Here is a 13,547-nt window from a genome sequence, read left to right as displayed (position 1 = left end):
GGTCCAACAATTATATGGCGCTGCCATGAAAGCAAAGGCGTCTGTTATCTCTTCAGTAATTCAGTTTACTGTTCTTTTTGTGTGGGGAGAGGCACTGTGCAGTTACGCTCATCGCAGTTTGAATTGGAATGAAACTTCGGCCGTTTGTAAATCCCAATTGAGCAGCGTGGTGCAGGCGGGCAGGGGGGGTTGAACATTTCACCAACCTACCTGCCTCGATAATTTTACATTTGTCACTTCTGCGAACTTCATATTGCAATGCCACGATGGGGCTCTATTCCTCACAGTGCGCTCTCCGCGATCTAACCCCGATACAGGCGGCACTGGCTGAGAATGAGCAGAGACTGATTATTGATCTGGTGACCGGGTTATTTCAGGTCATTTTGTAAACAACCCGCCGATTTCATCTCAAGCGACTCTGCATATATCAGAAGTAAACATCTCACCTCAAGCTGCATTGAAAGGCTAGTAGCTAGAATATAAGAATATATATATATATATTAAAGAGTCTGCCCGACAAAACCCCAGCAAAAAAGGGTAAGAAGGATTGATTTACATTTGACTCCCCGACGGGGTCAGCCGTCCGCTGAGGCTCCCTCCCGCCAGCAGAGGTGTGGATGGCACCGACTGCCCCGACTGCTCGTTGGGCTTCTTCTTCAGGCGCCAGCTTCCCCAACTTCTCCTCTTGCTGCTGGAGGCAGCCTGCGAGCCGGCGGGGCAGTCCGGCCCCGGGCTGACAGCCTGGCCACTTTCCTCGCCCTGGTCGCCGCTCGACTTGCTGCGGTGGAAGACTCTGCTGATTTTCTTCTTCAACCCTTTCTGCTGTTGCTGCTTGTCCGCCGACCTCTCCATGCCGCCAGCGAGCGAGCACCAGCGGTCGGTGGTTCGTGTACTGACTGAGGGAGAGCCCAGCCCAGCCGGATTGACAGGGACGCTCAGCTCCAAACTTGGGCTGCGCTGGCTGGCCCGCGAGGTGTGCTGCAGCACAAACGGATTGAGAAAGAGCCTCGCTCACTTCATTCCCTCTTCATGACTTCACAGCAAACCCCAAACAATTGACTGTTGTTCAAGCAGGCGTTGCGACACTGTATATGGCGAGAGTGAGAGAGAAAAATACATCAATTTGCCAACTTTCCAATTTCCCGGTTACTGCAGTTTCCGAGTGTTGTACACCAACAGGTCTGACTGTGTGCGCTTTCAACTGGTTCAGCCTCGGGTTTTTTCATTGGAAGGTACCGCCACCAAAAGATCAAACGGTACCATGACCAAGCCCCAACAGGTTTTCTTTATTTTTCTCATCCCTTTCCCTTGGCTCAAACTCTAGAGGATAGCATCTCAGAAGGGTCAAATATGTATTCCCCTTTTGAATTTCAGCAAAGTGCTGAAATAGCTAAAGATAAAAAGAAAAGAGACAAACATTAATACAAAAGCAAAATACTGCGGATGCTGGAAATCTGACCTGCTGAAATTTCCAGCATTTTTTGTTTTGATATCAGAGACAAACATTAGTGACGATTGCAGGGCAGCAATCAGCAAGCCTATAGGATCAACAACTATCGAATCAAAAACAGTAAAACACAAGTCACAGGTTCTAATGATGCAGCTCTGCCCTTGTCAGACTGCACCTTGAATACTGTGTCCACTTCTGGTCACCAAGAAACAAGAAAGACACTCAAGGGTTGGGCCCAGTGCAGAACAGAACTATAAGAACTGATCCCTGGTATCAGAGATCTGAGGTTCTAGCCCTGACCTCACATCTTTCTCCAGTTTCTCTCCGATCTCCCATCATGATCTCTCTGAGCTCATCCTGTCCATGAGACCCACTTCCTGCTCCCTTGACCCTATTCCCACCAAACTGCTGACCACCCTTTTCTGGCTCCCATGTTCGGTGACATTGTTTACGGTTCTCTCGCCTCAGGTACTGTCCCGATCTCCCTCAAATCTTCCGTCATCACACCTCTCCTCAAAAAACCAACCCTCCATCCTTGCAAGCTACCGTCCCATCTCCCTTTCCTCTGCAAAATCATTGAACGTGTTGTCGCCTCCCAAATCCGTGCCCACCTTTCCCGCAACTCCAATCCCTACAATTTGGTTTCCACACAGGCCACAATACCGAAACAGCTTTCATCAAATTCACAAATGACATCCTTTGTGACTGTGATAAAGGCAAACTATCCCTCCTTGTCCATCATGACTTGTCTGCAGCCTTTGACATGGTTGACCACTCTATCCTTCTCCAAACCCTCTCCTCCGTTGTCCAGCTGGGTGGGACAGCACCCACCTGGTTCCATTCTTATCTATCTAATCATAGCCAGAGAATTACCTGCAACGGCTTCTCTTCCCACCCCTACATCGGTACCTCGAGTGTCCCCCAAGGATCTATCCTTGGCCCCCTCCTATTTCTCATCTATATGCTGCCCCTTGGCGACATCATCCGGAAAAACACATCATCAGTTTCCACATGTACGCTGATAACATCCAGCTCTACCTCACTACCACTTCTCTCCACAGTCTTTAAATTGTCAGACAGCTTGTCTGATATCCAGTTCTGGATGAGCAGAACTTTTCTCCAATTGAATATTGGGCAGACTGAAGCCATTGTTTTTGGTCCCCGCCACAAACTCTGTTCAGTAGCCATTGACTCTATCCCTCTCCCCAACTTCTGTCTGAGGCTGAACCAGACTGTTCGCAATCTTGGTGTTATATTTGACCCTGAAATGAGCTTTCGACCGCATATCAGCAGCATAACTAAGACCGCCTATTTCCACCTCCGTAACATCACCCATCTCCGCCCTTGTCTCAGCTCATCCACTGCTGAAGCCCTCATTCATACAAATATAAAAACATAGAAAATAGGTGCAGGAGTAGGCCATTCGGGCCTTCGAACCTGCACCACCATTCAATAAGATCATGTCTGATCATTCACCTCAGCACCCCTTTCCTGCTTTCTCTCCATACCCCTTGATCCCTTTAGCCATACGGGCCACATCTAACTCCCCCTTGAATATATCCAACGAACTGGCATCAACGACTCTCTGCGGTAGGGAATTCCACAGGTTAACAACTCTCTGAGTGAAGAAGTTTCTCCTCATCTCAGTCCTAAATGGCTTACCCCTTATCCTTAAACTATGTCCCCTGGTTCTGGACTTCCCCAACATCGGGAACATTATTCTTGCATCTAACCTATCCAGTCCCGTCAGAATTTTATATGTTTTGATGAGATTCCCTCTCATCCTTCTAAATTCCAGTGAATACAGGCCCAGTCGATCCAGTCTCTCCTCATATGTCAGTCCTACCATCCTGGGAATCAGTCTGGTGAACCTTTGCTGCACTCCCTCAATAGCAAGAACGTCGTTCCTCATATTAGGAGACCAAAACAGAACATAATATTCCAGGTGAGGCCTCACTAAGGCCCTGTACAACTGCAGTAAGACTCCGATACTCAAATCCTCTAGGTATGAAGGCCAACATACCATTTGCCTTCTTCATAGCCTGCTGTACCTGCATGCAAACTTTCAATGACTGATGTACCATGACACGCAGGTCTTGTTGCACCTCCCCTTTTCCTAATCTGCCGCCATTCAGATAATATTCTGCCTTTGTGTTTTTGCCACCACAGTGGATAACCTCATATCTATCCATATTATACTACATCTGCCATGCGTTTGCCCACTTGCCTAACCTGTCCAATTCACCCTGCAGCCTCTTAGCGTCCTCCTCACAGCTCACACCGCCACCCAGCTTAGTGTCATCTGCAAACTTGGAGATATTACACTCAATTCCTTCATCCAAATCATTAATATATATTGTAAATAGCTGGGGTCCCAGCACTGAGCCCTGCGGCACCCCACTAGTCACTGCCTGCCATTCTGAAAAGGACCCATTTATCCTGACTCTCTGCTTCCTGTCTGCCAACCAATTCTCTATCCATGTCAGTGCATTACCCCCAATACCATGTGCTTTAATCTATTGTGTGGGACCTTGTCAAAAACCTTTTGAAAGTCCAAATACACCACATCCACTAGCTCTCCCTTGTCCACTCTACTAGTTACATCCTCAAAAAATTCTAAAAGATTTGTCAAGCATGATTTCCCTTTCATGAATCCATGCTGACTTGGACCGATCCTGTCACTGCTTTCCAAATGCGCTGCTATTTTATCTTTAATAATTGATTCCAACATTTTCTCCACTACTGATGTCAGGCTAACAGATCTATAATTACCCGTTTTCTCTCTCCCTCCTTTCTTAAAAAGTGGTGTTACATTAGCTAGCCTCTGTCATGTATTCAACTATCATTGTAACCCATGTATAAGCTGACCTAAGTTGTACACCTTGAGAACATTGACCACAAGGGTGTGAACTTGTGGTAGACACTCCTAACCTGGACTTTCAGGTATAAAAGGGGAAGCTCCACCCACCTTCATCACTTGAGGTCTTGGTAATAAAGGTAACTGGTCACAGAGTGACCTTCTCTCAAGTATGGGCCTCGTGTGCATTTATACTGTATAGTAAGAACATATCATTGGCGATGAGAAACTGGGATTTAAACCATGCGAGCATGGCCACTAGCAGCACAGAAGAGAGGTACTGTGTTGTGATGATTGGGACCGACTTTATTGAGAGACTACAGCAAAGTTTTGTCACTCAGGAAACTGATTGAGACCAAAGACTTGACCTTGGAAGCGGCGGCTCTGATAGCCTAGACATTTATCTCAGGGGAGGAACAGACCAGAATGATGTATGACAAAAATCTTGGCTCAAATACGGCAAACGACCAGGGAGTCAACATTGTTAACAGGGCACACAGTTCTCCAGGCAGACAAGGGCAATTGGACATGCCCCAGCATGTAGTCGAACCCAAAGGGGGAATTCAACAGAGACAATGGCTAGCTGAACGGAGATTCATGCCATCGCAATGGACAATGCGGCCAGTGATGGGGCCATCAACACCTGTTAATGGTGTGCTTAAGGACAGTTACAGAGACAGTCAGATCGACTGGTAATGGACCTTTTGCTTCCAACAACGGAATCTCCAGCTCATGCTGGAGGTGTGGAGGCAAACACCAAGCCAGAGCTTACAGGTATCAGCAATATACCTGCAGAAACTGCAACGTCAGCGGTCACTTGGCGCGTATGTACAGGAAGCCTGCAGCCAGGTTGATGTACGAGAAGGACGAGCCCGATGTAAGCCCTACAAGGCCAAATGAATACTGGGGGAAATTGCTGGAAGCTGAAGTTCAGCGAGTTCATATGGAGCACATATACAGTTCATATACCAGAACACCACCGATAATGACGAAAGTGCTCCTCAATGACATCCCAGTATTAATGGAGCTAGACACGGGGGCCAGCCAGTCCCTGATGAATATCAAACAGTTCGAAAGGTTGTGGGTGTCCAAGGCCAGGAGGCCAAAATTATTGCCGATTGACGCACAGCTGCGGACATATACAAAGGAGATCATTCCAGTGCTAGGCAGAGCCACAGTAGTTGTGACCCACAAAGATTCGGCGAACAGGTTGCCACTCTGGATTGTCCCGGGGGACGGTCCCGCACTGCTGAGGAGGCATTGGCTTGCTGTCATGAACTGGAAATGGGGCAATATCAATGCAATTTCTTCTGTGGAGTGAGTATCATGCTCACAGGTCCTGGACAAATTTGACTCATTATTTCAACCCGGCATTGGCACTTTCATGGGGACCAAGGTATTGATTCACATAAACCCGGACACCAGGCCAGTACATCACAAGGCCAGAGCGGTGCCGTACATGATGCGGGAAAAGATAGAAGGCGAATTGGACCGCCTGCTGAAGGAAGGCGTCATCTCGCCAGTTGAATTCAGTGACTGGGCGAGCCCGATTGTGCCGGTGCTCAAGGCGGATGGGTCGGTCAGGATATGTGGTGATTACAAGGCCACCATCAATCGGGTGTCACTTCCAAGACCAGTACCCGCTACTGAGAGCGGAGGACCTCTTTGCGATGCTATCCGGTGGCAAACTTTTTTCAAAATTGGACCTGACCTCAGCTTACATGACCCAGGAGCTGGCGAGTGAGTTGAAGAAGCTGACCACCATCACGACACACAAGGGTTTGTTTGAGTATAACAGATGCCCGTTCGGGATTCGTTTGGCCGCCACGATCTTTCAGCAAAATATGGAAAGCCTCCTCAAGTTGATTCCAAGGACGGTGGTTTTTCAAGACGACATCCTCATCACAGGTCGCGATACTGAAGAACACCTCCACAACCTGGAGGAAGTTCTACGCAGACTGGACCGGGTAGGGCTGCAACTGAAAAAGGCGACGTGCGTCTTATTAGCTCCAGAGATAGAATTCCTAGGGAGGAGGGTAGCAGCAGGCGGGATCAGACCTACTGCGTCCAAAATGGAAGCGATCCAGAGAGCACCCAGACCCTGTAACACGACGGAGCTGCGTTCATTCCTGGGGCTCCTGAACTATTTTGGTAACTTTCTTCCCAAATTGAGCACGCTGTTAGAGCCGCTACATGTGCTCCTATGCAAAGGTCATGATTGGGTCTGGGGGGACAGCCAGGAAAGGGCTTTTGAAAGAGCACGCAATTTGTTATGCTCCAACAAACTGTTAACATTATATGACCCATGTAAGAAACTTATTTTAACGTGTGATGCGTATTCCTATGGGGTCGGGTGTGTGTTACAGCATGTGAATGCTAATGGTCAGTTACAGCTGGGAGCTTATGCTTCCATAAGTCTGTCCCACCAGAAAGGGGCTACGGGATGGTAGAAAAGGAAGCGCTAGTATGTGTATATGCAATAAAAAAAATGCACCAGTACCTGTTTGGCAGGAAATTTGAGCTGGAGACAGATCACAAACCCCTAACGTCCCTTTTGGCCAACAACAAGGCCATAAATGCGAATGCATCGGCCCGCATACAGAGGTGGGCACTCACGTTAGCCGCCTATGACTACACAATTCGGCACAGACCAGGCACTGAAAACTGCGCCGATGCACTCAGCAGGTTCCCACTAGCCAACACTGAGGGGGCAACTGAGCATGATGCTGAGATGGTCATGGCTGTTGAAGCTTTCGAAAGCGAAGGCTCATCTGTGACAGCCCGTCAGATTAAAGTTTGGATAAATAAAGACCTGCTACTGTCTTTAGTTAAGAAATGGGTCCTGAATGGGGACTGGGCAGCCATGTACGGGGCATGCCCTGAGGAATTTAAACCGTTTCATAGGCGCAAGGATGAACTCTCGATTCAGGCCGATTGTCAATTGTGGGAAAACCGAGTAGTCATGCCCCAGATGGGCAGAGAGGTGTTTATCAGAGAACTTCACAATGAGCACCCAGGCATTGTCATGATGAAGACAATTGCCAGGTCACACGTTTGATGGCCAGGGATAGATGCAGACCTGGAACTTTGTGTTCGCAGGTGCAACACGTGTGCTCAGCTGGGCAACGCCCACAGGGAAGCCCCCCTTAGCCCCTGGTCCTGGCCCGCCAAGGCATGGTCACACATCCATGTGCACTACGCAGGTCCTTTCATGGGGAAAATGTTTTTGGTTGTAGTAGACGCCTACTCCAAATGGATTGAGTGTGCCATTTTAAATTCAAGCACATCCTCTGCCACGGTAGAAAGTCTACGGGCAATGTTCGCCGCCCATGGTCTACCGGATATCTTGGTTAGCGACAATGGCCCGTGCTTCACAAGCACTGAATTCCAGGACTTCATGGCAGGCAATAGAATCAACCATGTCAGAACGGCACCGTTCAAGCCGGCCTCAAACGTCCAGATGGAACGAGCAGTGCTGATAATCAAACAGGGGATGCTGAGAATCCAGGGGGGTTCCCTACAAAGCCGCTTATCACGCCTCCTGTTGGCCAATAGATCCCAACCACACTCGCTAACAGGGATTCCACCTGCAGAGCTGCTAATGAAAAGGACGCTCAAAACCAGGTTATCCCTTATACACCCAACTATGAAAGAAATTGTTGAGAGCAGGCGTCAGTCACAATGTGACTACCATGACAGGAATGCGAGGGCGCGATGTATTGATGTTAATGACCTTGTTTTTGTCCTTAATTACGCTGCAGGGCCCAAATGGCTTGCAGGCACTGTGATTGCCAAAGAGGAGAATAGTGTTTTGGTAGTTAAACTTACCAATGGACAAGTCTGCCGCAAACACATGGATCAAACTAAAAGGACGTTCAGCAACCCCATAGAAGAAGCAGAGGAAGAACACGACGTAGAGTTTACTCCACCACAGGTGACCGAACACCAGAACCAAGTGAAGGAGAGCCCAGTCACTGTGAGTAGTCCGAACAGGCCTGAGGCACCGCAAACAGCAGACACTCAGGCCAGCACAAAACACCTGAGCCCCAACTCAGGTGCTCTACAAGGGAGTGTAAACCACTAGAGAGACTTAACCTGTGATCCCAAAAAGACTTTGGGGGGGAGGTGATGTCATGTATTCAACTATCATTGTAACCCTTGTATAAGCTGACCTAAGTTGTACACCTTGAGAACATTGACCACAAGGGGTGAACTTGTGGGAGGCACTCCTAACCTGGACTTTCAGGTATAAAAGGGGAAGCTCCACCCACCTTCATCACTTGAGGTCTTGGTAATAAAGGTAACTGGTCACAGAGTGACCTTCTCTCAAGTATGGGCCTCATGTGCATTTATACAGTATAGTAAGGACATATCACCCTCCAGTCCAGGAACTGATCCAGAGTCGATAGACTGTTGAAAAATGATCACCAATGCATCCACTATTTCTAGGGACACTTCCTTAAGTACTCTGGGATGCAGACTGTCAGGCTCCGGGGATTTATCGGTCTTCAATCCCATCAATTTCCCGAACACAATTTCCTGCCTAGTAAGGATTTCCTTCAATTCCTCTTTCTCACTGGACCCTCGGTCCCCTAGTATTTCCGGAAGGTTATTTGTGTCTTCCTTAGTGAAGACAGAACCAAAGTATTTGTTCAACTGGTCCACCATTTCTTTGTTCCCCATTATAAATTCACCTGAATCTGATTGCAAGGGACTTACGTTTGTCTTCACTCATCTTTTTCTCTTCATATATCTATAAAAGCTTTTGCAGTCAGTTTTTATGTTCCCAGCAAGCTTCCTCTCATACTCTATTCTCCCCCTCCTAATTAAATCCTTTGTCCTCCTCTGCTGCCCTCAGGTTTGCTGCTTTTTCTGGCTAATTTATATACCTCTTCCTTGGATTTAACACTATCCTTAATTTCCCCTGTTAGCCACGGTTGAGCCACCTTCCCTGTTTTATTTTTACTCCAGACAGGGAATTGCAATTGTTGAAGTTCATCCATGTGATCTTTAAACGTTTGCCACTGCCTATCCACCGTCAACCCTTTAAGTATCATTCACCAGTCTATTCTAGCCAATTCACGTCTCATACCATCGAAGTTACCTTTCATGCCTTTGTTACCTCTAGACTTGACTATTCCATCGCATTCCTGGCTGGCCTCCCACATTCTTCCCGACATAAGCTAGAAGTGATCCAAACTCATTTGCCCATGTCCTAACTCACACCAAGTCCCGCTCCCCCATCATCCCTATGCTCGGTGACCTACATTGGCTCCCGGTTAAGCAATGCCTTTATTTTAAAATTCTCATCCTTGTTTTCAAATCCCTCCATGGCCTCACCTCTCCCTATCTCTGTAATCTCCTTCAGCCCCGCAACCCCTCCGAGATGAGTGCGCTCCTCTCGTTCTGTCCTCTTGAGCATCTCCAATTATAATCGCTCAATGGTGGGCGTGCCTAAGCCCTAAGCTCTGGAATTTCATGCCTAAACCTCTCTAGCTCCCTTTCCTCCTTCAAGAGGCTCCTTAAAACCTACCTCTTTGATCAAGCTTTTGGTTACCTGCCCTAATTTCTTCTTATTTGGCTCAATGTTAAATGTGTTGGTTTCATAATACCTCCGTGATGCGCCTTGGAACATTTCACTTCGTTAAATGCACTATATAAATACAAGTGTTGCTTTGTTGAGTTATGAGGAAAGACTGGAGAGATTGGCGCTAGACTTTCCACTTCACATCGTTAGTGTCCATATATCGCCCAAAACGTTCTGCTATCGCCCATTTTGACTGAAAAGTGGAAAGTTAGGCTAGCACATTGCCGGAAATTTCAGCCTGGAGGGGAAGCGCCTAAGAGGTGGACTTGTAGAGGTACTAAAGGCTGTTAAGAAAAAGTTAACCCAAAATACTCCTTTAAAAATTAAACTGGAGGGGGGGGGGTGGTGGCGGGGTAGAGTTCAGCAACACATGTTCAAAATAGTAAACGGTAACTTTTGAACTGACATCAGAAAATTCTCACACAGTGATCAATGTATGGAATAGAGCAGTGGAGGCAAAAATACAGCAATCATTTCAGAGACAACTGAACGCTGCAATGGGAAATATTAGTTTCTCTCTAGATAAAGGAATTAAGATGGGCTGAATGGCCTTCCTCGCCTGTAACTATGGTCTCACCTCACAAATCCTTATCTGAACAGAACTGCCTCATCTTCAGCAAATAGCAAGTGGTCACCCTGAACTTTTAAAATTGCACATTGTATAATGTATTAAAAATCCTCCCACCTTGATTAGAATAGCAGATATGATGTTGTTAAACATTGTCACTTACCTTCTTCTATTCCATGCTCATCAGTACTGCCCTAAGGCTAGAGATAGAAGAGAAAAGTGCAGTTCGGTGCCATGAAATATCCATAGGGTTGATCACCGTGCTTATTCGTCAGTTTTTAAAAATTGCGTAATCATTTAGAACCAATTGTTGCCACAAGTGTTACTATCCGTGTTTACAAGAGAAAATAATTCTAGTTCCCTGTACAGTGTCTTGTGCTGTGTTGCTAAGTGTTAATGTATATGTACAATACATTTTAAAAGAAAGAAAGATTCCCCAAGTTGCCGTTGTTTGACAATATTTGTCTTGTGCTGGATGTAATGATGCTCAATGTTACCATGCATGTTGAAGAAAGAAAGAACTTGCATTTATATAGCACCTTTCACAACTCAGGATGTCCCAAAGCGCTTTACAGCCAATTATGTACTTTTCAAGTGTAGTCACTGTTTTACTGTAGGAAATGTGGCAGCCAATTTGCACACAACAAGGCCCCACAAACAGCAATGTGATAATGACCAAATCATCTTTTTTTGGGGTGTTGGTTGAGGGCTAAGAATTAGCCAGAGCACCAGAGAGAACATCCCTACTCTTGTGCCATGGGATCTTTTATATCCACCTGAGAGGGAAGAAGGCGTCTCAGTTTAATGTCTCAAATGAAAGAGGGCACCTCCAACAGTGCTGCACTCCCTCAGTACAGTATCAAAGCCTAGATTTTTTGCTCAAGATCCTGGAGGGGCGTGGGGAGGGGGGGGCGTGGGGGGGGCTTCAACCCACAACCTTCTGACTAGAGGCAAGAGTGCTACCCACTGAGTCACGGCTGACAATAGTCAAGCAATGTATCTTTTGGAATGTCAGGTGGCACTATGTTCCTTGTCCCAGAAGCCAAGTCACTTAGCAGCACTCATGCCAGTAGTTTCATATCCTGTAAATCATGTTAGCACTGATGTCTACATCCTTGTTCCCTTACACCTACAATTACTACCATCTACTCTATTAATACTGACTGGTTGTGACTGCAGGATCTGGAAACTGCAGCAGCCAAATAACATTGTGCATTCTCCTGCAGGAGACTGCAACACACAATGCTAGGGAATGCCAGACCACTGGGGCGAAAGTACCAGCATCCAGTATTTAACAGCACATGAAGCAGAAGCAATGGAATTAGCAGGCTTCAATTCTGACCTATAATTGGAAATGTGGGTAACTATATAAGAACATAAGAATTAGGAATAGGAGGTGACCACACGCCCTTCGAGCCAGCTCCGCCATTCAATAGGTCGTGGCTGATCTTCAACCTCAACTCCACTACCCCGCCCTATCCCCATATTCCTTAATTCCTCTGGAGTCCAAAAATTAATCTATCTCAGCCTTGAATATACTCAACGACTGAGCATCCGCCTCTGTGCCTTCAGTGGATTCAGGAGAATTTTATTTATTATTTCTATGTATTCTTCAATCTCAACAGCTACCATTTTCCTCAAAGCAGATCCACAAAGTAGCTGATTGAGACAGAATGCTGCTCAAGCAGATCAGGGGTAACTTCTGTTTTTATCTCTGGAAGCTACAACCCGGGAGACAGCTGAGAAGATGGCTAAAGAGCACAACACTGCAGATCCCTCAATCTCTGGCAACACTGCCAACCACTCAGCCACCTTGTCATTCACCCTCTCACTTGCATTGAGTAGCCCAGTGACACCCACCCGAGGGGATATAGATAGTGCAAACATGGTGACACACAGAGCAAAAGGGGGCCAGAGATGTAGATGTGGAAGTGAAGCCCGGTATAGTTGAGTGGAGACATAAAACATGTCAGCCCCTGGCGGCAGAGCAAGTGGATGATGACCTTAGGGGGATGCGATGGAAGCAATGGATGCTAGAAGGGCATCAGTCACATATAGAGATTCTGCCAAGATGTGCAGCAGATCGCAAGGATAGCAGTGCAGCCCACTGACCTGCGCAGTAACACTTGAGAGGGGTTCAACTCATTGCAGGGTAAACTGGAGAAAGTGGCAGCTAAAGTAGCATCTCAAAACCTTCCCCACTTCAGGAGATCCAGGTAAGCTAGTCAATGCAATGCAGCCGCATTGAATGAAGGACTGTAGCTCTGCGGAATCACTTGGAGAGGTCAATGTTGACTGGTTTGTAAAATATATAGGAGGGACTAGGCAGTGTTTGATTGACTTCTCTCAGGGATTTAAGGATCTTTCTGATTACATGAGGTCAGCTCTCCTAATGGTCGTTGGTAATCCGAATCCTGTTCCGAGTACCAGTGATTTGATGATATTAAGGTTCACTATGATGGTTAAGCGTGAGGGGCAAAAAAATTACGTAGGTAATAGGAGGAGGAAGATTTTTGCTGGCCTGAGACTTCCAAATAATTCTGCTCTATTTATCTTTGAAGGTGTGCTGAATCAGTCTGTCTCTCAGCTGACGAGCATCACTGGGCACTGCACCTGCTTTCTGTTCTTCATAGGCCTGGCCTTCAGCATTAGCAGTGCCATCATCAGGCTTTCTGGCAACCTATGGGACACCTACTATCAGTCCTTTCCTCATTGCAAAGTTTTTAAGCACACAACGGCCTACCACAATTCACAAGACTTTGCTGAGTGCATACTGTAAGGCACCCAGACCAAACACAGACTCAGTCCCTATCCTTGTCTTACTGTGTGCTTCACTGTAGCATTCCTCTGCAGCACTTGTCCTATAAAAAGGCACCATGTGCCATGGCAGTTGCCAGTGTCTTTTGTCATCCAGCAGCCATCATGCCCCTGCTGTCGAAATGGAGCTCAGACACTGGACTGGCAAAGTATAAAAACATCATGACAGCTCCGAGCATGTTGTGAAGTCCAATGTAAGTAGCTGTACCCGTCATTGCAAGTGAGCTGCACATTTGGAGAAAGGAAACAATTGTGGATAATATAAATA

The 13,547-nt window shown here is 46.9% G+C and overlaps 1 protein-coding gene across 1 annotated transcript in view; it reads right to left on the bottom strand.

The window, feature by feature from the left end:
* LOC139267377 (uncharacterized) overlaps positions 1-880 on the bottom strand; it is a 290,673-nt gene extending 289,793 nt beyond the window's left edge. Inside the window, exon 1 of the mRNA XM_070885623.1 lies at positions 557-880. Within this exon, the coding sequence (XP_070741724.1) occupies positions 557-852 (296 nt within the window). The 5' untranslated portion in view covers positions 853-880. The remainder of the gene's footprint in view (positions 1-556) is intronic.
* Positions 881-13,547: the final 12,667 nt, after the last annotated feature.

Source organism: Pristiophorus japonicus, chromosome 7 (assembly GCF_044704955.1).
Source record: "Pristiophorus japonicus isolate sPriJap1 chromosome 7, sPriJap1.hap1, whole genome shotgun sequence".
NCBI classification, from domain to species: domain Eukaryota; kingdom Metazoa; phylum Chordata; class Chondrichthyes; family Pristiophoridae; genus Pristiophorus; species Pristiophorus japonicus.
This window is presented reverse-complemented; position numbering and strand designations above follow the sequence as displayed.